The sequence below is a fragment of the Nilaparvata lugens genome, chromosome X, assembly GCF_014356525.2.
Source record: "Nilaparvata lugens isolate BPH chromosome X, ASM1435652v1, whole genome shotgun sequence".
Classification (NCBI taxonomy): domain Eukaryota; kingdom Metazoa; phylum Arthropoda; class Insecta; order Hemiptera; family Delphacidae; genus Nilaparvata; species Nilaparvata lugens.
In genome coordinates, this window is record NC_052518.1 from 59,368,355 (window position 1) to 59,391,292 (window position 22,938).

At 31.8% G+C, this 22,938-nt stretch overlaps 1 protein-coding gene and 1 long non-coding RNA gene across 4 annotated transcripts in view; both read right to left on the reverse strand.

Moving 5' to 3' along the window:
- Nucleotides 1-13,077: 13,077 nt before the first annotated feature.
- LOC120355082 lies at nt 13,078-16,819 on the reverse strand. The gene is made up of 3 exons (XR_005573423.1): nt 16,723-16,819; nt 15,524-15,628; nt 13,078-13,263 (listed from the first exon to the last, which is right to left on the reverse strand). It is a non-coding gene; the product is annotated as an uncharacterized LOC120355082 (long non-coding RNA).
- Nucleotides 16,820-19,078: 2,259 nt separating this feature from the next.
- Nucleotides 19,079-22,938, reverse strand: part of LOC120355083 — a 62,513-nt gene continuing 58,653 nt past the window's right edge. For 2 of the 3 annotated variants that reach the window (XM_039443382.1, XM_039443383.1), the window contains one exon: nt 19,080-22,829. In XM_039443382.1, coding sequence (XP_039299316.1) covers nt 21,376-22,829 — 1,454 coding nt within the window. In that variant the 3' untranslated portion in view covers nt 19,080-21,375. Of the gene's footprint in view, nt 22,830-22,938 lie in introns of all 3 variants that reach the window. The other variant, XM_039443384.1, reaches the window with a different exon arrangement.

The following is a 22,938-nucleotide window of genomic DNA, read 5'->3' on the forward strand; positions in this document are numbered from 1 at the left end:
ACTGGTGTGCATTTTTCGAACTGGGAGAAAGCACCTCACTGCGGAGGGCCACAGGGATCTGTTCTTGGGCCGCTTCTGTTCAATATATTTATTAATGACCTACCAAGAATCATACAGGAGAAATCTATCCTCCATGCAGATGATGTCACAATTATTGTCAGAGAGAAGAATTGTTTCAATGCTCATCTCACATTACAAGGAATTAGAGAGAAATTAAATATTTGGTTTAGAAATAATGGTTTGGTTTTGAACCCTGTGAAAACAAAAATTGTTCAATCTAGGATAAGAAGGAATCATAGCGATGGTGCACACCATGTGATGGTGGGGATGATGGGGTTGAAAATGTAGACTCAGCTAAGTTTCTTAGCTTGCTTGTGCAACATAATAACATAATTTGGAATAGGGAGGCTACTTACAGAAATTACAGCAAAGACTCTGTCGTGCTATTCAAGCCATTCATACAGTTTTAACTATTACAAATTTGAAGACAGGGCTTTTATTATACCATGGATACTTCCTTTTGATTATAAGGTATGGCAAAATGTTTTGGGGCTCCTCCACTGGTGCATTAAACATTTTTAAAATCCAAAAAAGGGTGATTAGGAATTTAACTCACTCTGGGAGGAGAGACTCTTGCAGGCCCATATTTCGCAGACTTAACTTTTTAACCCTTCCAGCTTTATATATGGTTGACATATTAATGTACATGAAAAGAAATACCTAGTGAGATAATTGCTGACAACCATTCCATTCACAGGTTTCCTCAGCGTAACAACAATCTTTATTTGCCAAAGCACAGACTTACCGCCTATGAGAAGGGAGCCTTATATTCAGGCAAAAAAATTATAACTCTTTGAAAAACGAGTTGAAAACGGAGACTAATTTGAAAGTTTTCAAAAATAAAATAAGTGATATACTGAGTGATATATCAAAGAGTTGTCCCTATAGTGTTGAAGAGGGAATGAGGTCCTTGTCTGGTAGTTTAGACATCATATAGGTTTTTAAAAAAATTAATATATTGAAAAATCTATCAAATAAAATCAATGTTGTATGTAACATATATATGTAATTGACAGGTGGCATGTTGTGTGAGTTTCAATGAAGCTCACATATACACAACTAAGCGCCATGAATAATAATAATAATAATAATAATAATAATAATAATAATAATAATAATAATAATAATAATAATAATAATAATAATAATAATAATAATAATAATAATAATAATAATAATAATAATAACATATCATCAGAGATCTGAGCATAAGTGATAAATGCAGGCTTTGTAATGCTGCAGTAGAAAGTATTCAGCACATAGTCTCAGGCTGCTCAATATTGGCACCAAAAGAGTATTTGAGGCGACATAATAATGTTGCAAAAATGGTGCACCTGGAATTGCAGCAGGAATTTGACTTCTTTGAAGAAATGCCCCCATACTATTCTTACTCTCCTCCTGCATTTATTGAGAGAGAAACCAGATTAAGATCCATTGGGATGTTCAAATGATCACTGACAAGCAAGTCATTCATAACAAGCCTGATATCCTAATGTTGAACATGAATCAAAAAGAAGCCTTGATAATTGATGTAGCGATACCAGCAGATGAAAATTGTCAAAGAACAAGAGGTGAGAAATTGAGGAAGTATCAAGAGCTAGCATTCGAGCTCAAAGATATGTATAGGCTCAAGAATGTTAGAATAATCCCAATCATAATATCTGTGAATGGTCTGATTCTTAATTCAACAGTGGAGAGCTGTAAGGTTATTGATGTCTCAGAAACTCTGGTAGGGAAAATGCAGAAGTCTGTTCTGCTTGATACAGCTCGCATAGTACGCCAAACGCTCCAACATACTTGGTAAAATACTTTATCAATAATAGAAAATAATGCCAAGAGGTTGCATAAATTTTGCCCCTCTTCGCATAAGCTATCCGCAACTGCGTGAAAAAGAGAAGAATAAGAATAATAATAATAATAATAATTTTTTTTTATTCAAATTTCTCTCACATTACATGTATGATAGGTTTTACAAATTGAATTAATCATTATATGTATATCATCTTATATCTATCATACAGGAAGTGAGAATCTATTAAAATTTCCTATTATAATTTTGTGGCTACCCCATGAAGCTAATTTTAGCTTATATTGGGGCATTGTACATACTCAGACATATTTTTGCAAGATTTGAATTTATAGATGGAAATGTTTTAGGAAATACAAATTTGTAGATTCGTTTATTTCGAGATAATAATGTAAAAATGATATTTTTATCTATTGAATTGTTGAGTAGTAATTTTTTATTTCTATTTTTACTTGTCTGTAAGTTTCTAGATGTTGTAGATGATTCGGTAGACTATTGAGAATGCATGGTACAAAATATTCTGGTACAGCTTTTCCTATTTCAGTGAAGTATTCTGTTGTTCTATATTGTGTGTGTCTGGTGTTGTATCTGTTTTCATTGGTATGTCGATAAGCATTTTCAAAATAGTGTTTCAGCAGTATTATATAATTGTACAGGTTTCTGAATGAGAGCGATTTTAAAGTGTTTGTATCCACTCCTTGGAAAAATATCCTTTTGATTCTGTTGATCAGCTGACTTACTGGGTTCAATATATAATTGGGTGCATGTCCATAGATAGTTATACCATATCGTATGTGAGATTCAACCAAGCTAAAGTAGACTGTTCGTTTTGCTTTCAGAGGCAGTAATTCTCTCATTTGGTAACACCTATGTGCTATGTACCTCAGTTTTTTTTGCCAGCATCTGGGAATGGGTGTGCCACTTCATGTTTGAGTCAAAATTCAGTCCAAGATATTTAACTGTATCTGAGTGTTTAATTTTCTTACAGTTGCATGGATTTAAAGTGGTGAAGCATTTATAGTTATGACTTTTAACTCTATTGTTTGGGTCAAGGATGTTTATATTCATTCTTGGGTTTTTAAATACTCTTGTTTTTGTCTTTGTACTGTTGATATGTATATAGTTGTTGTGGAAGTATTTTGTTATTGTATTCAAATCTTTTTGTAAATTTTCAGCTGCAGTTGTTAAACTTTTACTTGCAAATAGCATAATGGTATCATCCGCATAGTTGTATACTTCTCCCTTGAAGTTGCAGTTTTTAAGATCACTTATATATAAGTTGAAGAGTAGTGGGGATAGAGGGGAACCCTGAATGACTCCAAATGTTTGGGTTTTTGGTTTACTAATATTGTTTCCAATTTTCATCATTGTTTCTCTGTCACTGAAATAATTCTTCAATAACTCTAGATCCATTCCCAATACTCCCATCTTGCTTAACTTCTCTATCAGTATTTCATGCTGGATAATATCAAATGCTTTGCTTAGGTCCAGTAGTACTGCGAGGGTTGTTACTCTTTTATCTATATTCTTATTTATTTTGTATGATACTTTCTCTAGCAGTTGTGTTGTAGATTTGCCGGGTACAAAGCCATATTGGTTTTCATTCAGCAGATTGTTTTGTGTTGAATAGTTGAGTAGGTCTTCGTGTATAATAAACTCCAGTATTTTCATTATAATGGAGATCGCACCTATGGGTCTATAGTTTTGTATATCTTTTTTCTGTCCATTTTTATAGATAGGTTTGAGGATAGTTGTCTTCATTTTTGATGGAATTTTTTCTGTTTTAATTATGGTGTTGTATAAGTGTAATAGGATTTCTTTTAAGTTTTCAAAGTGATCTTTCATGTGTTTTGGTTTAATATTGTCTATGCTGGGTGATGCTGTTGTATTCAGTTTTTTTTTTACTATTCTTTGTAATTTATCCATGTTTATTGTTTTGACTATTGCTGTGTATGGTTCAGTTGTATGGTTTTCATCAGTTTCTGAAATTGATACATCCAGGATATCTGTTCATATGTTTTTATTCATTTCTTCTATTTTATTTTTAAAGTGTTCATTGAAGTCTTCACATAATTTTTCAAGTTCTTCTCCTTCTCTGACTTTGATGTTTCCGATTATTGTTGACTGTATTGATTTTTGCTTTACATTTAGAATTTCATTAACAGTATTCCATGTCTTTTCAGCATCTTCCATGTAGTTGTTTATTTCATTGTGATAATATTTTCTTTTCTCTTTCCTTATCATATCGGTTAGCTTATTTCTATGTCTTCTGTATTTGTCTTTCAGATAATTATTATTAGGTTGTCTTTTCAATTTGCTCCATAATTTGTCTTTCAAGTTCATATGGTTTTTTATTATCTCTGTAATCCATGGCTGTTTGTGTTTATTGCTTCTACTTTTGACTGTTATTGTTGCTTTTTTATAAATGCTATTGAATTTGTTGACCATGGACTCATATATTTTTGTTGGGTTGTTTGATGTCAAGTGGTCGTTCCAGTTTGTATTATGTATCATACTTCCTACTATTCGGTCAGAAACTATTTTTTTCTCATCTATTCTTGTCTCTTCTTTATTATGTTGAATGTTAAATCCCACCATGTAGTGATCTGCTATCTTTGATTTAATGACTATAGTTTCTATTTCAGTTGGGCGCATTCTGGTATTGATATGATCTATGCATGTTGATGTTATGTGATCACCATATAGTTCTTCTCTGGTTGGATCGTTTATTCCAGTTTGTATTCCTGCTGTATACAGTATGCTTAGATAATTTTGTGCTTGTACAGTGATATTTTGCTCCTGTATATCAATATTCGTATCTCCCAGGATAAGAAGATTTTTTTTATCTTCAATATGTTGATTGTTCAGCCATCCTTCTAGTTCTGTGTTAAATTGGGATACACTATTAGATGGTGGTCTATAGAATACAGCAATCAAATATTGTTTTTTTATTCATTGTAATTTCAAATAATATGGATTCACTAACTGTAAAGCTATGAGGTATGGAATTAATGCTCAACTTTTTTCTGTATTAGACTAATATACCACCACCCGCTCTCGTCTCTCTACTATAATTGAGATAGTCAAAATCTGGGATATTAAAGGACTCTATCTCATCTTCTTTTGTGTTTGTTTCAATTAGGACAAGTATTTTTATTCCAGTGCTTCTTAATACTTCTAATATTCAGCATAATACATTCAAATGATTTTGTATCGGGTATTGAGTTTTTGAAGTCTTGAATAGAATTGTAGGTTTTTGTGTGTATTTGTTCGATATCAAACTGTTCCATCTTTATTGATGAGCTGAACAAGCTTTGAGTATTCTAGTCAATGTGGGTTGTAAGAGAATGTATGATGTATGCAGGTTTATGTTATAATCTAATTTGAATTTTGGTTTATAGAAATTAGTTTTGATTATGGGCATTTGTGTGTGCTGATGTGAGTAAAATATTTTCAATCTAATATTTTTAAATTTATAATCAAATTATTCGTGAATTTCAGGTTATGAAGTACGTTATACTATTTATTTTTCCAATTTTCGATTTCAATAGACTAATAAGTGAAAAGTAAAGGTGTGATACCGTCTTTCCATTTTGTTGTGATTTATTAAGTCTGCGTTATCTGTTATGATAATGATAGATAGTGCTCATCTCTATGGACCTTCTGTTCAATTTATTGAATGTTTCTGTCAGTTCGACTGAAGTAGGCCTAGTATTATGTTGAGATCATAACCAGATGGAATATTATTGCTTGTGGAATGGTGTGCTCCTTATTTAATTCTCATTTTATTGCTTTTGATCACTTATTATTTGTTGGAGTTCGAAACAGATTGTTTTATATGTGGAATTTATGAGTTAATCATTTCAATTTTTAGTGAATTAATATTGGATACTGTGTTATTGATGTAGGTTTTTGTGTGTATTTGTTCGATATCAAACTGTTCCATCTTTATTGATGAGCTGAACAAGCTTTGAGTATTCTAGTCAATGTGGGTTGTAAGAGAATGTATGATGTATGCAGGTTTATGTTATAATCTAATTTGAATTTTGGTTTATAGAAATTAGTTTTGATTATGGGCATTTGTGTGTGCTGATGTGAGTAAAATATTTTCAATCTAATATTTTTAAATTTATAATCAAATTATTCGTGAATTTCAGGTTATGAAGTACGTTATACTATTTATTTTTCCAATTTTCGATTTCAATAGACTAATAAGTGAAAAGTAAAGGTGTGATACCGTCTTTCCATTTTGTTGTGATTTATCAAGTCTGCGTTATCTGTTATGATAATGATAGATAGTGCTCATCTCTATGGACCTTCTGTTCAATTTATTGAATGTTTCTGTCAGTTCGACTGAAGTAGGCCTAGTATTATGTTGAGATCATAACCAGATGGAATATTATTGCTTGTGGAATGGTGTGCTCCTTATTTAATTCTCATTTTATTGCTTTTGATCACTTATTATTTGTTGGAGTTCGAAACAGATTGTTTTATATGTGGAATTTATGAGTTAATCATTTCAATTTTTAGTGAATTAATATTGGATACTGTGTTATTGATATCAGCAAAATGTGAATATTTTCTAGGTTTATGCTTCTCCAATTTAGTAATAAATTAATATTATAGGTCCTTGTTTTGAATATGTTCTAGTATATTGCACACCATTACACATGCGATTCAATGTCAATATCACATCAAAGATTAAACATATAACACACCTATATCCCTTAACCTTATAAGTTTTTGGTAAGTATTGTCCATGTTTTCTATTCTAGTATGGAATAAAGAGTCATTAATTGTTCTTCTGTTATGTGATTTATCACTTTTTTGTTCACTGATTGTCCTATAATATCTTCCTTCGATTGCACTCTTATTTTCTTTTCGTCTGTTGAACGTTTGATGAATATTTTTCCTTCTCTGCTCCATATGAATTGGAATCCACGTTGAGTAGCTTCTTGTTTGATTTCCCAGAATAGTTTCTTGAATTCTTTGGATTGATTTTCTGCCAGGTAAATTTTTTCCTCATTGTCGATCTGCAGGATGTCCTTATTTGTGAGTTGGATCTTTCTTTTTTGTAGTAGAATGGTGTCACGTTCCCTCTTATTTTTCATTGTGATGATTATATTTGTGTTTTCTGGTTTTTCCATTGAATTTGGTAATCTGTAGATAGATTCAACATCTTTTGATGATAAATCAGCGATATTCAGCTTAATTGTGAGAGTATCGAAGATTGTGTTCAAGTTCTCATTTGGTAGCTTTTTTAGTCCTATTACTTCGATGTTTCTTCTTCGGGAGTGTTGTTCCAAATCTAGTAGTCTGCCTTCTAACGAATTAATTTTTTCGTCTTTCTCTTTGTTTTCTTTTTCCAGTTCATCCACTTTTCATTTGTATAGATCGAGTTCTTTTGTGATACCGGTGATAGATATTGTGAGTTTTTCCATTTTTTTTGTTTATTTCTGGCATCATATCCAATCTCTCGTAGATTTGGTTCAGTATAGTCTTGAATTCAGTGTTTTCCATTGATGATGCAGAGTCGTTTCTCGATTTGGGTTTTCCACGGCAATCAGTGCAACGCCAATCTGTTTTTTTCTGACCGGACATCCCTCTATAAGTTGTTTCTCGAAGTCCGGAGCATTCAAAATGCATTCGTTGTTAGCATCCGTTGCATTTGACCGATTCTCCATCATTGGGGAGTTCATCATCACATTTAGTACAATTTTTCATTTTTCAGTTCAGTAGTTAATAACTGTATTTCAATAATGTCTATGACTTTGATGACTCTTTGGATTTAATATTTGATACTACCTGTCTCATCAACAGCACACACTAGCCCATGTAATAGTTTAATTGTTCATGTTCATGATCTATGTATATAATGCGGTAACCTTCTCTATTTGTATTTGATAAATAGTTATAATTGTTTGTAAAGTTCAAACTTTCAATATATTTATACTCCTACCTTATTTTCTTACAGTCAGTGCCAGTTAACTAACTTTGAGGTTATAATTGTAGAACATTACACTTCAGGTTGAATTTCGTAATATATCCACAACTGGTTAATTTCTAACTATTTTGCACTTTTCCCATTCCATTATATTTCTATCAAAACACTTTTCACGTACTTTAGTTGATTATTGAACTTATTTCGAAACTTTTTTAACAGACTATTGCAAGTTTTGATTGAAACGCATCCAGTGCCACCTAAATAATGATAAATAATAATAATGATAATAATACTATGCAAATCAGAAATGAAATACATGAGTGGTATTGATTAATAATGCTTATATCTTCTGAACGGTTTGAGATATGGATGTGCGGTTTACGCCATTCATTTTTTCTTGAACTTCTGTACTGAAATCATGTATCGCATGACCACTTTCCTATTTAAAAAAATAAAGTTGCAATCAACATGGTGGACCAGATTTTTAAAGTCATAGTAATAAAGTAGTATTTTCAATTTGAGTAGGGTCCCCAGTCAAACCTACCGTCACATTACCTTTTTTCTATGAGATATTAATCCGTTCTCGGACATTTCACCCACTCTGTATATTTCACTATTGCCTAAATATATTTATCTCATCTTGAAACAAACTGAATTCTAGCTCATTATTAAGTTGAGGTTCATTTTCAGAAATTCAAAATCTGAATTATTCAAATTATTGCTCAATGTTCAATTACTGTTGAACAAATGAATTTGATGTACCAGAAACTTCATTAATCTGATTAATGTAAAATAATTTGTCTAATCTAAACTCGCCTGATTAAATACTGTTGAATTTATAACTGGAAAAAAGTTGAAGAAGAACGACATAAAACAACCAAGCTTTTTCTATAAAATTGAATTGTTCAAGTTTTAAATTCAAAGACATCTTTTCATCTTGTATGAATCATTATTCAGAGGCTGTTGATTGTGTTAAATAATCATGAAAAAATGAATCTTACAATTGTTTATAACTTTTAAATTGTGATTTTATCCATGTAATAGTTTAGAGTGAATCTGAGAGGATAGGCTACATTTCTCCACAACCTCTCCTCATTTTGATTTGTCCAATTGGAGGTAGGGATTTTGATTTATGAAATTGGAGGTAATTGTGGATGGTAAAAATAATATTGTTTTATTTTCAATGTGAAGCTTTAAAGAAGGCTCTTCTACAAAGGCTTACTAGGAGACAAAGTTGCAAGACGGTCTATAGTCTAGAGAACACAGTCTACAATTCGTCTGGAATCAGAGATACCATGTATCAAATGTCTAGCTTCCACACGTCCATACAGATTTGAAGGAAACCATTTTTCACAGCAATTTCCAACATTGCATAAAGTCTCCCATTTCTGCTAGGGGACCATAGACCTGAAATTTTCGGTCTCGCAACCGGCCCATAAACGAGGATTGGCCTATAGACATGTCTCTATGTCTCGTAAACAACCTAAAACATGTTTGTGAGACCAACATCGCGCAAAATGTCTTCTGAGTACTGGGCTTACGAAAAGTCTTTCACAGGAATAGCAAAGAAACTCGAAGAGGAAATCGCCTAAAGGAGAATGCAATAATTTCTTTCGGAATGATTTTTTAAATTACTTATAACAATCGAAAGATTCAACTGGATAAAATTAAAAAAAACTGGATAACTTGCCGAAAATTTAACACTCTTGTGAAAAATCATAACTTATTACTCTTGAAAGTATGAAACATCAGGGGGAGATGAATTCAACAGATATCTTTCTCTTTTCGGAATTCAATGGATGGGACAGGAATAATTTTATCTGTCCGTCAGTTATATTGGACGGGAGTCGCAGTAAACTGAAAAATTATGCTAACCAAAAACTTATGATTTCTTGATCATCCTCGACCAATCACAAGGTGAAACAATGAACAAATGAATGCAACAAACAATATTGATATAGAGAAACAAGTTCCATACTAGCTGGAAATATTTCTCAAATCTTATATTATGTTTTTAAATCATAGATTGAATTGTTTCAAACAGTTGAGGCTGTAAAGGATAGAATCTGGTATTAGAATTAAAACAACAAATCTGTGTGAGGAGGGGCATGACCATCATGTTTCGGAAAAAAATTAAGTTTATAATCATAAACTCATGAGGAGTTGATAGAGTTAAAACACGAGGAGAAACATTAATGTTCTTGCACCCTACTAAAAAAGTGGTAGGAATCATTTTCTTTAGCTCACGCACGGATTTCAATAATTGACTAATATCTCAGTCATAATATTTTTATAAATAGGTTAACAAATATTATTTAATTGATTGAATTTTATATTATTCAAAAAATTAGATTCAAATTATGAATACTTATAAAATGATAATGTATTTATTGTATGAATCAACATTAATTACTTTTTATAGAGTCCTGTTGGAAATATGAAATTTTCTGAGCTCTCGGGGATGGACCCCCTGGAGCTGCCACTGCCTTCTTTTTTGTTAATGTTTGGAATTCAGATGAATGCAGCCTACTTCTCACAATCATTTTTCTACTATTTTTTGGACATTCTCATAATTAAATTCAAAAGCCGAATAAACTTAAATAAGTTCATCACAATAATAAATCGTGTCATCCTAATATAAAGCAATCCCAATAATCTATCCTAACTAATTAGTGAAGGCATGGCCCCAAATGGAGTTGGTATATGGAACCCCTATCTCCAGTGCCCGGAGATACAAATGATAATGTAATCTTGAGCAGTTTTTATTTCGTGTATAGCAATTGAATCAAGGATTATTGATTGAAGCATTATCATATTTTCAAACAAACATGATTTATAGAATGGATCTCTATCCTGCAGTAGCGGAGTAGCTTATTATAATTTTTAGAATATCATTATGAGAGCAGATAACGGAGAGTACATCATATACAATTCTATGAATGGAAGTGACTGATGAAGTCGTCTTCCAACACTATGAAACTTGAAACTCTATTCTCATGAATACAAAATCTTATAAAATAATGAGTGAAATTCACTACGCTTGTATTTATTGATTCAAATTACTCAAATGATCGTGATCATGAGAGAATCTATAACGTCAAGAATGATTCAAATCACTCAAATGATCGTGATCATGAGAGAATCCATAACGTCAAGAAAGGCCGTCTCCTTAGTTCTTGTTTACCAAGAGTATTCATGAATAGGAATTCCTAATGAACAGTAATTCTCTGACGTTGACAGGAACATGTAAGAACTGTAAAAAACACAGAACTCGGAATTTGCTGGCCCTACGTGCCCGTTTATGCAATAGTATGAACATGTCATGTGGAATTAGAAAACCAAATTAATAAATTCTCAATCTGTGAAACTCATTAGCAATTTATTCCATAGGATTGCATTGGTGATAATGAAGAAAAATAAAGTATACTCAAAAAAATCAATGATATAGTTCCCTTCGGGCTTCTGTAATGGACTCCAACAGTGGACTGGAAGAAGTCTCTTTCAAAAAGACAAGAGGGCTGATAAATTTTAATCTCAACAGCATTTTAAAATCATAAGAGCTAGGCAGGTTCTAGCATCTTAATACAATCATCATCAAAGAACTTTTAGTATTCTTCTCTGATAACATGTTTTTTCAACAGTAAGTGGATTTTTCATGAACAAGTATAGGTATCTCCACTAGCTACCACTCCATAGGGCAATCTATTCTATAAAATTACATATGAAGTTTATTTTTATGTAGTGAAGAAGTTCTCAATCACAAACCAATATAATCTCAAAAATTAAGCATGAGTTTGAAATAGGCTATTACGAAGTTCAAAACAAGCATCCATGTCTAATAATTCTGTTCAAGTCCTATCAATATTTTCCTTGTCAAAAATTAATTCAAAGGTAGAAAAAAACATATACTCAGGCTTATTTTCACACGCTCTTTTCAACGTAGTCTTCAATCTGAATACTATCCAATTCTAATTCTCAAATCTTTGAGAATTTGTACAGCCTACGACTCAACATTTTTACTTTTCTGGAAAGGCTATTGATGATCCGATGCCAGAGGTGGATAGAATTATGGCCCTCATAATTGCTTCTTTGGTTGCATTCGATAGGTTGTATAAAATGGTTCTTTGGTTTTATATCCAATAGAATGTATAAGATGCTTCTTTAATTTATTTCAACAATGATTTTAATTGAACCAAAATCAAATTCACTTGTAAGACTTTTCATGTGAATCAGCTACATAATAAGAAAATTTGTAGCCACTCTATTCATCATGAGAGAACATTAATATTCATATTGATATTATGATAGAACTCTTTAGTAAAAGAAGAATACTAAAGATAAATTGGAATACTGTGGTGAAGATTTTTTTCTAAAGGTTATATTTGTGTTGATGCTCCAAGTATACCGTTCTTTTCTAATGAGAAGTTCTCAATTGGGTTGCATTCAAGATTGTATACTTGAAACTTGAACACTTCAAGCAGTTCAAACCTCCTCCAATATATGTTGATACAAGCAATATTATATCATAATACTTCTTAATTGCATTTTATCTTGTAGGCCTATTGTTTTGAATTCTCGAATTCATACTCACTTATTTACTCTTTTCTGGAATAGTAATTTACTTTAATAATGTACTTTATTTATTTTATCAGAAGTGTGCTATGTTGTGAGCTATTTACCCTAGTGGAAGTGATCAATAACAAAAAAAATGTATTGATATCAATAGGTATTTGGGCCAATACACATCAATAGGTATCCATGGATATCAATACATAACCAGCTGTATTGATATCAATACACATCGATACATTTCCATGGATATGTATTGATGTGTATTGGCCCAAATACCTAATGATATCAATACAAATCAATACATATCCATGGATATCAATGCATAACCAGCTGTATTGATATCCATACACATCAATACATTCCCATGGATATGTATTGGCCCAAATACCTAATGATATCGATACACATCAATAGGTAGCCATGGATATCAATACATAACCAGCTGTATTGATATCAATACAGATCAATAGCCATCTATAAGCAGCCTGCCCCCTTTATAGAAAAAATCCTCTTTTAAATCTAGGAGAGCAGCTTAGGATGAAGATAACATTTGCAAGGATTATAATATTCTAACCCAGCTGCGACTAGCATCAGACAAGGGAGTATACCTGTTTAATTACCTATAATCAATATAAGTAAATTGGATTCAGTGAATCGATGTCTATTGACATATTGATGAAAAATTAAGGAATGTAAATAGATAAGACATAAATAATGTGAAAAGTTGTTTATTAAAATAACTCATATGCATGTCATTTATCTATGAAGAAAGGTCCTTATTGTGGTGCTCCAGATTACTTTATTCCCTTACTGCACCTCAATTCAATCACAATTTTTGAAGCATTCAGATTTTCCTCCAGGATCCGGTGTTTGAACATTTCTAGAACAAATAACAGTTCAAAGTATAAAATCTTGAAAAATTAGAAAATAAGGATTTTATTTCCTGAATTAATTTGCTAGCAAATTTATTTAATAACCTGAAAATGTATTCAAATATGCATGACCCTCCCTCCCGTGAAAGGAAAGTCCAAGATAACATAAGAGCGTTTTTTTCACGTGAAAATTATGTCCTCACAGTTTTACATTACAACGACATATTCTGGTGGAAAAGTCGAGAAAACACCATTTTTTTCACGTGAAAAAAGGTGGAAATGTTACAACTTTTAACGTGAAAAGTACATGGAACTGAAACTTGAAAATAAAGTTTTTTTTTGTTTTTACATTTTTACGTTATACTGAACATGTAAGAACTCTCAGAAAAGAACATGAATGAAACGTTTTTTTTTTACATTTCTTGTCTCACATTTGGTCATTTCTTTTGCATGAAAATTTCCAAAAATTCACATGAAAATAACGTTTTTTGAAATACATTTTTACAATATTTTATTGTGAAAAGATACAGAAGGATTACCTTTATAATTCTAAATAAATAACCTTTTCAATTCTTTATTTTAACATTAAAAATCTATAAATCTTATAAAACTTTTGAATAACCACAATGTAATGTGGAGTAAATTCTCTACCCTAACTTTACAATAATTTTACACAAAACTGAATAATAATTAAATTGAACCATCAAGTCCTATTCAGACGAATGGATTTTTCCTAGTAGGTGATATTTATGCAATCTAACAGCTGGACACTATAATTACAAAAAAGAAAGCTCATTTTGATTAATTTGTAATCATTCAACAACTGACAAATTTCAAATATTTTTCATGTAAGCTTCTTTTTTCAGCTTTTTTCAGTCATTTGCTTGTATTATAGTGAGGTCCACGTTATAATGGCAGTGTGTGATTTGCAATGGTGTTGCTATCCTTGTCTATCGTTCAACAAAGCAGATGGCGCTATCTCTTTCACGCATTGCGATGCTGCCACATCGTTTATCAACAATGTAGAAATTCAACTAATTAGCAAATTATTTAATCTCAATCATGAAAATTCATCATCACATCTTTAAAAAATATATTTTCTTGACAAATAAAATATGATAAACTATTTTCAACAATAATGAACAGTTAAATTCATTAGATATACCAGTATCAGCTGTTTGGGTGGCAAGGCTGAGATCTGGCAACCCTTTTTCCCTATCTTTCCTACACTGCCATTATAACGTGGACCTCACTATAGCCTTGCATCACCCATTGGGAAAAAACCATAAATGTCTGGATGGCCAATAGGGGAATTTTTGCTTTAATAAAATGAAGAAACATCAATAATTTATATTAAAATTGAATTTATTTTCGAAACATCACAGTCTTCAACCCTTCAATAAGTTGGAGACTGTTGTAGATATAATACTGTAACTTTTAGGATAAGTTATTGGTCGAATACTCCACCTTTTGACATACAACTGAATTTCAACCTCTCATAAGGGGGTGACTTGGGGGTTGTAACTCAAAAATTTTGAATGTGAATACCCATTGTGTGATACATCATCTTGAAAGCTTTCTCAAAACGAGAAAGATGACATCAATAAAAATCGTCTATGATACTTTTATCCAAAATGGCGGCTGATTGAAGTTTTAGTTTTTAAAGAAATAATTGATGAAATTCAATCAGCCGCCATTTTGGATAAAAGTATCATAGAAGATTTTTATTGATGTCATCATTCTAGTTTTAAAAAGGCCTTTATAATTATGTATCACACAATGGGTGTTTACATTAAAAATATTCTAATCACAGCCCCTCATTTCTTTACAAACTATAACTTCAATCAGCCACCGTTTTGGGTTCAAGTTTCATAGTACATTTTAATTGATGTTATCTTTCTTGTTTTAAAAAGCCCTTTGAAATAATGTACCACACAATGGGCGTTTACATAAAAAAAGTTCGAGTTACAACTCTCAAGTCACCATATTATACATTCTGAACCTAGTCAACCCCTTATGAAGGGGTTGAAATTCAGTTGTACGTCAGAAGTTAGAGTATTTGACCAGTAACATATCCTGAAAGTTACAGTATTATATCTACAACAGTCTCTAATTTATTGAAAGATTCCCATACATATGACTCACCCTGTATAATTACTAACAGTAAATGATTAGCACAAGCCTAGAGCTCATGTGGGCATCACCCATGGAAAAAATTGTTTGACTTTATATTCTGTTTTGAAAAAATAAAAATTGAGACTTACTTACATTTCTTATTGCTGGTAAACCGAATTTTTGAAGACTTCAGCCAGTCTTTGATTATTGCTTCCATGTCTTTTTCTTTTGTGTTGGAAAATTTTATCACCACAGCTCCTATCAGAAATGGAACAAAAGTTTACTTATAATTAAACATATTTCAAACAATATTTCTTGACTGGAAAATTGAAAAAACACACACGTTGCAAACACACAGTCTCTCTCTCTCTCTCTCTTATTATATAAAATATATATTGCTAAAATGCGAGGACTACAACTATAGTTTTTCTAAATTGGAATATGAAATAGTGCTATTAATATAAATAAATGAATCACTTGCTTGTTGAAAAAGTCTAAATAAAGCCTGCCGCATCAGCAAACAACTGAATAAATTCTAATAGAAAGCAATTAAATGATATCTACTAGGCTACTTCAATTCAAATAAACTATTCAAAATTATTTGAAGTATGAAATAAAGATATCTTATAATAATGCTCACTATTCCATTAAAATTAATCTAGCCATTAGTCATCTAATCTATCTATCCACAGTCATATATTGCTATTAAGTTCATTATATTAAGATGAGTGTAGATTAGGCTAGTAGCCTACCTATGTGGTGACATGAATTATTTAGGCTAAAAAGATATTTTTGAAATTGATGTTGCTTTCCATGACGAGACACTATATTCTATACAATAACTTTGTTGTAGTTCAGACACTGTGTTATTTATAATAATTGAAAAAACACTTACTTTTCTTGGAGTATTGAGGAATGCATTTCACTCCTGAGGAGGAGCTTCATCAGGCTGATATTTTGCTCCTCAGGAGTAGAATGCATTCCTCAATACTCCAAGAAAAGTGAGTGTTTTTTCAAATATATACAATGATTCAGTGACTGAACTACAACAAAGTTAGACATTTTTGTTACACATTTCAATTAATATGTGCTAGCATTCCCCTGGAATGTGTCTGCCTAGAATAATAAACGTTCATTTCCAGCACTGATAGATTTAAGAGGCTTACTTTTATTATTATTAAAATTATTCCATAAATAATTCATTTAGGCTATGTTATGAGGCTTTGAGGTTATGTGCCTAGTCTTTGAATAAGTTTATCATTTAAATAAATATAGTCTAAGTATCTAAGACTATAATAAATGTATTCTTCCATTATACAGTACAACAATAAAAACAAAATCACTTGACTGACCTTAAACTGGATCTTTCACAAAAATCACAAAACAACAGACACCAAAAAAACTGTTACAATCTAAATGTTGCATTGCCAAACCAGAAGCCATTCCCGGTCCCGCCATTGTCATTGACCAACAACCACCTTCCCATCATCAATAAACCCACTATCGATAGACCTACTATGAAAATATTGATATATCATCGATATTCGATTATTTATAATAATATATTTTCAAACTTGTTTGGGAATGCATTATTCAAATTACATATTTTAAATAAGAGTGAAATACTGTCCTAATTTCTACATTGTTTAATGCAATAACACCAGTTTGCCCCAGAAAAAAGTTGGAAATATAGTTCGATTGTTGAAACTTCGATACGTTCATCTCATAGTATTAATATATTGATATTTTAATTCGGTACCATAGTATCGCCTATGGATGTTGGGAATTTCAAAATTAATGATATTGACAATCTTATTAAAAAATTGATATTTCAGGTGCGGGTTAATGATTTTTTTGGGGGGAAATTTGTGTTTGACACTGGAATAATGTTGGAATCGATAAATAGTAGAAGTAGCTATTATTTGAGTTGAAATCATTCAAAGTTCAAGATAGTGTGTATACCGGTAGTTCAGATACTGCATGATTTTCCCCATAAACTTTGATATAATTTGAAAAAGTGGTATAACTTTTCCAATTTTGAATAAAATCATTTGAAATTCTAGGATAAGATTGATAATATGAACAGAAACGTTCATGATTTTTTTTAGAATTTTCCATGAACAACTACATTTTTTTTTTAAAATTTAAACGTCAGTAGCACATTAACAGGACAGGATCTGACAGGATTTTCGCAAAGGACAAAATGTACTGGAAATTCACTTCTACACCCGAATCACTCATCAAGAATACATTGTTTCGAGAAAATTGAAAATCTGCCAAAATTATTACAAAGTTAACTGAATTTAAAATTACCGCAAAATGTCTATACTGCATGATTCACGAGTTAACGGTACGTTGTAGATGATTTTTGCAAGAGACAAAAAGTGCTGGAAATCCACTTCTACACCCGAATCAGTCATCAAAAATACATTGTTTCGGGAAAATTGAAAAATCTGCCAAAATTTATTATGGTATTACAAAGTACAAGGAACTGCATTTAAAATTACCGCAAAAGGTCTATATATTGTTAATGGTGCGTTGTAGACGATTTTTGCAAGAGACAAAAAGTGCTGTGAATCCACTTCTACACCCGAATCAGTCATCAAAAATACATTGTTTCGAGAAAATTGAAAATGCCAAAATTATTAGTTTTAAACTGCATTTAAAATTACCGCAAAAGGTCTATATATTGTTAACGGTGCGCTGTAGATGATTTTTGCAATCAGCAAAAAGTGCTGGAAATTCATTTCTACACCCGAATCAGTCATCAAAAATACGTTGTTTCGGGAAAATTGAAAATCTGCCAAAATTATTACAAACTTTTTAACTGCATTTAAAATTACCGCAAAAGTTCTATATATTGTTAATGGTGCATTGTAATCAATTTTTGCAAGAGACAAAAAGTGCTGGAAATTCACTTCTGCATCCGAATTGATTAACAGGAGGCTTTAAGTCAGACTTTTTCGGAAAATTCAAAAAATTTTCCATCGAAAATGTAATTGGCGTGAATTTTTTTTTATCTTGATAACGGTGTGTTGTGAACGATTTTGCAACAGATAGAAAGGGGTTGCAATTCAATTTTACATCGAACTGTTGGTCAGAAAGCCTAAATTGAGAGTTGAAAAAATGTTTGATTTTCACTTTTATTTTATTCACGTGAAGAAACATGATTTTCACATTGTGTGTTAACATGGGTAATATTATCCTGAGAGCTCAGAAACAGGTCCTTATTGATATCAATATAATCAATAGATGCTCATTGACTGTATTTGCCATGATGTCTATTTGTTCGTATTTACTTCTAATGGTACCCATTTACTTTTATTGATATCACTAAAAGTTCAGTGATAACAATAGATTTTCATTGACTGTATTTACCATTATTTCTATTGATATCCATGAGCACCTATTGATATCACTGAACGTACAGTGATATCAATAGAAGTTCATTGACTGTATTTCCCGTGATGTGTATTGATATCCATGAACTCCTATTGATTTCCATGAACATGTATTGATATCCATGAGCCTATATTGATATCAATATAGTTTTTCCATCGATTTCTATGGATCTCTTCCACTAGGGTATCTTCGTATAAGCCAGTAGGCCTATATATATTGTAATAATCTGCATAATTCAATCAATCAATGCACAATTCTACTAAAGCTCGAAAGTGGGTATCACCCTTAGCAGAAAATATCATTGAAAGATTAACAATTTGAAATTCTATGAAGTGTTTTATTAGTTGCATTTGTTACTTCAATATCAACACTTGGAACAAGTTTTCATTTTTTAGAAAATAAAGCGGTACAATAATCTATTACTGAAAAATGCATTTACCCACAATTACTAGCAGTTTTATTTCAAAATTCAAATAAGAAATAAACTAAACAATAAATAAAATTATCTTATGGTGTCAATTTCGTACAGAATCAGTAGAAACTTGAAACCAATATTAAGAAACAATTGTTTTATTATTGCATGAATATGAGGAGTTGAATCATCACTTACTCATTATAAGTTATTCGGGTGCTATATCAATACCAATACAATTTCTGACTCTGGGACAAGAAACTCATTTTTCAAATACATACTTTACAACTAATATGTTTGTTACATATTTGCGATAATGAACTAGAGCGATAAATTTGGATGCCTTCTCCTCTTGAGGATTCATAATATTCATTAATATTGATAACTATACTAGTATATTTATCACTAAATTATAATCATTATTAAATTATATTATCGCCCATCATATTCCAGTTACAATTCACGAAATTTTCAACATTTGAAAAAAAATTCATGTCCATTTATGACATTGTCAATAATGAAGCCTGCTCATGAATATGATCAGTGTACTCCACCTCATTCTGACTTGAAAAACAATTAGCATCTGCAATGAATTCTATAGCTTATAACAATTTCTTCAAGGTATATCAAGATGAAAAGTTCATCTCAAGTTCTAGGATATATCAATTTGTATAATTTCTTATAGAAAACAACACAATTCACTACTACTCCATAAATATTATATGATCGTATTATTTTAGTCTAGATGCTATGATGTCTTTAGTTCTAATATTTAATTCAAACATTCTTATGTTTGTGCTGCAAGCATTATGCTTGGTTAAACCTGTTGAAATGTTATCATTATGTACAATTTTGATTGAATAAAAATTGTCAATTCAATTCAATTTTTTCATTGTATGAATTAATTTGTTTATAAATCAATAATCCCTTACTCTGAATATGACATAACTCACACATTTGTTCACATTTGTGTGTACTTTCATGAGAGTTGCCAATCATATTATTTTCCCCTTCAACTATCTTAAGTTGTATCTTACTCTCTGCAACAAAATACTCAAGTACTACTTTTTTCCATCCTCCTCCCTCCTTACTTTACTCTCCAAGAAATTCCAAAGTGTGAGTGTCTACGATTGCAGATGGAAAGCCTGATTAATGTTGAAGTAAGCTTTTTGAGCCTTCTGGAGGAAAAAATTGTACTGAAGAAGTTCAATGATACATTATTATAAATTTGGGTGAAGGGAAATTAATGTAGGCCTATAGGAAGCACAGGACTATAGTGAAATTCACTTCAAACTGTCATACTGGTCGAATAGGGAGTGTTGGTCTTATTTATATAAAAATCGGTACAATATATATGAGGAGTGATGACAGTTTCAAGTAAATCTCACTAGTTCATTTCCTGCTCCAGGGAATAATTAGTGCCCTTAATTAACTACGTCATCTGGCATCTTTCGGGATAAAGTTGGAATATTTGCACTACCATTTGGAAAATTGGACTATTTGGAAGTGATATCCTAAGCATTGATACAGTATGATCCTATCAACTGAATATGCAGGTTATTCGAATTTATTCTTGTAAAATACCGTATCTTTATTTTCAAGACTGTTCATGACGTGTTTAGGAAGTATGTAGGCCTACATCACAAACGAAAATGAAGTTAGTCTTTTTAGTAGATTCACTGTTATTGACTATATGGAAAGTGAATAAGGGCTTAAGACAAGAATAAGAGGAGCTACTTGAAGTGATTTTCTTATAATTTGTGCCTCCAATATTGAATATATAGTGAACATTATCAATTCAATAATATTTTATTAGCGGCATTATGCATTCTACCAATTTGGGGAATTTATTATCAATACCCAATATCGCTCTTATTGCATTACTGTCTTGCCTTTAGTCATTGAAATTCATGGAATTTCATTCGTTGTTGTTTATATTTTTCATAATATTAGCTTTGTTGATTGAATTCCAATTACTGGAATACTACACTTGTATTTGGTAGATATTATGTAAGAAGTTTTAAGATATTTCGAAACTTTCTATAAATTTAGTGTTGTGTATTGAATTCAAATTACTGGAATACTACATTTGTCTTTGATATATATTATGTAAGAAGCTTTAAGATATTTCAAAGCTTTCTATAAATTCAGTGTAGTGTATTTAAGTAACAACTATCAGTAGAGATAATTTTCAAAAAACTGTCTTCGCCCTTTTTCTTTGCCAAAGCATGATGCATGACCCACAACTAAGTGCCAAAGTTGTGATGAGAGCAACTGCAACGGAGAAATATGACAATGGTGTCAGACAAATTGTAATTTTTTCGTTAGTATCACTTTGTACTCGCATTGAAGTAACTTGACGGACGTGCTCAGAAGTCAGTATATCTCCTGGAGCATAAACCATGAACTGTCTATTCACAACTATAGGATCAAAATTGATGAAATCCTTTGAAAGCAATTCATCATTGCTATTCAGCAACCGATAATGAATCTCACTTTTAGGTGTAAGTTTGTTCACTGATGCAACGATGTTCTGACCGAGTTTTGTTTCGTTTGAAGGATGATGACTGAATATTACTGGATATCCACTTAACATTAATTTTAAATTATTACTAAGATCATATGTTACAGAATTTTGATCTGCATCTCTCCTTCTCCTTCTTCCTGGTTCTGTTCCCTGGTCAGCAATTGAGCAAGGCTTGCATTCAGTCTTGCAAAGTTCTATATTACACTCAATTGTGAGATCCATTATGTCAGGAAATTTGAATGCATTGAAGAAAGCATATGCAATGACTAAGTTTGTATCTGGATTCCTAGCCGTTTGAAATGCACCCATCAATTTTGGTTTCAGAATACAGCCATCATCATCGGTCAATTTAACCAAATTACCAGATTCAGGATCATTATCTTTAGCAGTACATTCCCGAACAAGAACGTTGAATGCGGGATCCCCTTCAACAGTGACAACCAATGTCATGGGCTCTCCTATTTTAACAAGGCCATTGGCTGAAGGAGCAAATGGACCTCGGCCCATTTGAATATCCAACCTTGCAGTTGCAGTATCACCACTGAAAGTGACCACTTCTTGGTTCAGCATTCCCACACTCAGAGCAACACTCAAAGCTTTGTTCAGGTTTCCTTCCCATAAGCATCTTACACTTCGAACTGAGTCCCATACTTCCTGTATACCAATTTCATTCTGAAGCACCAACACATTCTCCAAATAAGCTTGTTTTCCCTGACTAAACTCATCCACAAACTGTGTTCCACAAGAATTCAACATGACTGTGAAATTGTATTTTGTCTGTCCGGAATCTGGACTGACATGCCTGCAAGCTGGTGTGTTGTAATAACCTTTCGAATATATAACACCGTCAAACCTACGATTGAATTCAATTTGTATTGTCATACTGTCTTTGCTGCATTCAACACGAATGTCGTGGATGTGTGGAGGATGTGATTGTGATGCGTCAGAGTCGATTTCATTGCCAGTAGTTGTCACCGATTGGCCTGCATCATATGGTGGTGCTGAAGTTGTCGACCTGTCTGATTGGAGGAAGCCATCATCAACTGATGGTAACCCAGCTACTGTTTTAGGTGTCTGTGCAGCCAATGTTGAAGTCGGTGTGTCAATAGTTGGATAACCTGTAAATAACCATGGATGAAATCTACCAATTGTATTACAATAAATGAACACAAAGAAATTTTGTCAACCTATTCTTAATTTGAATTGAAAAGTGATTGACAACCTAAT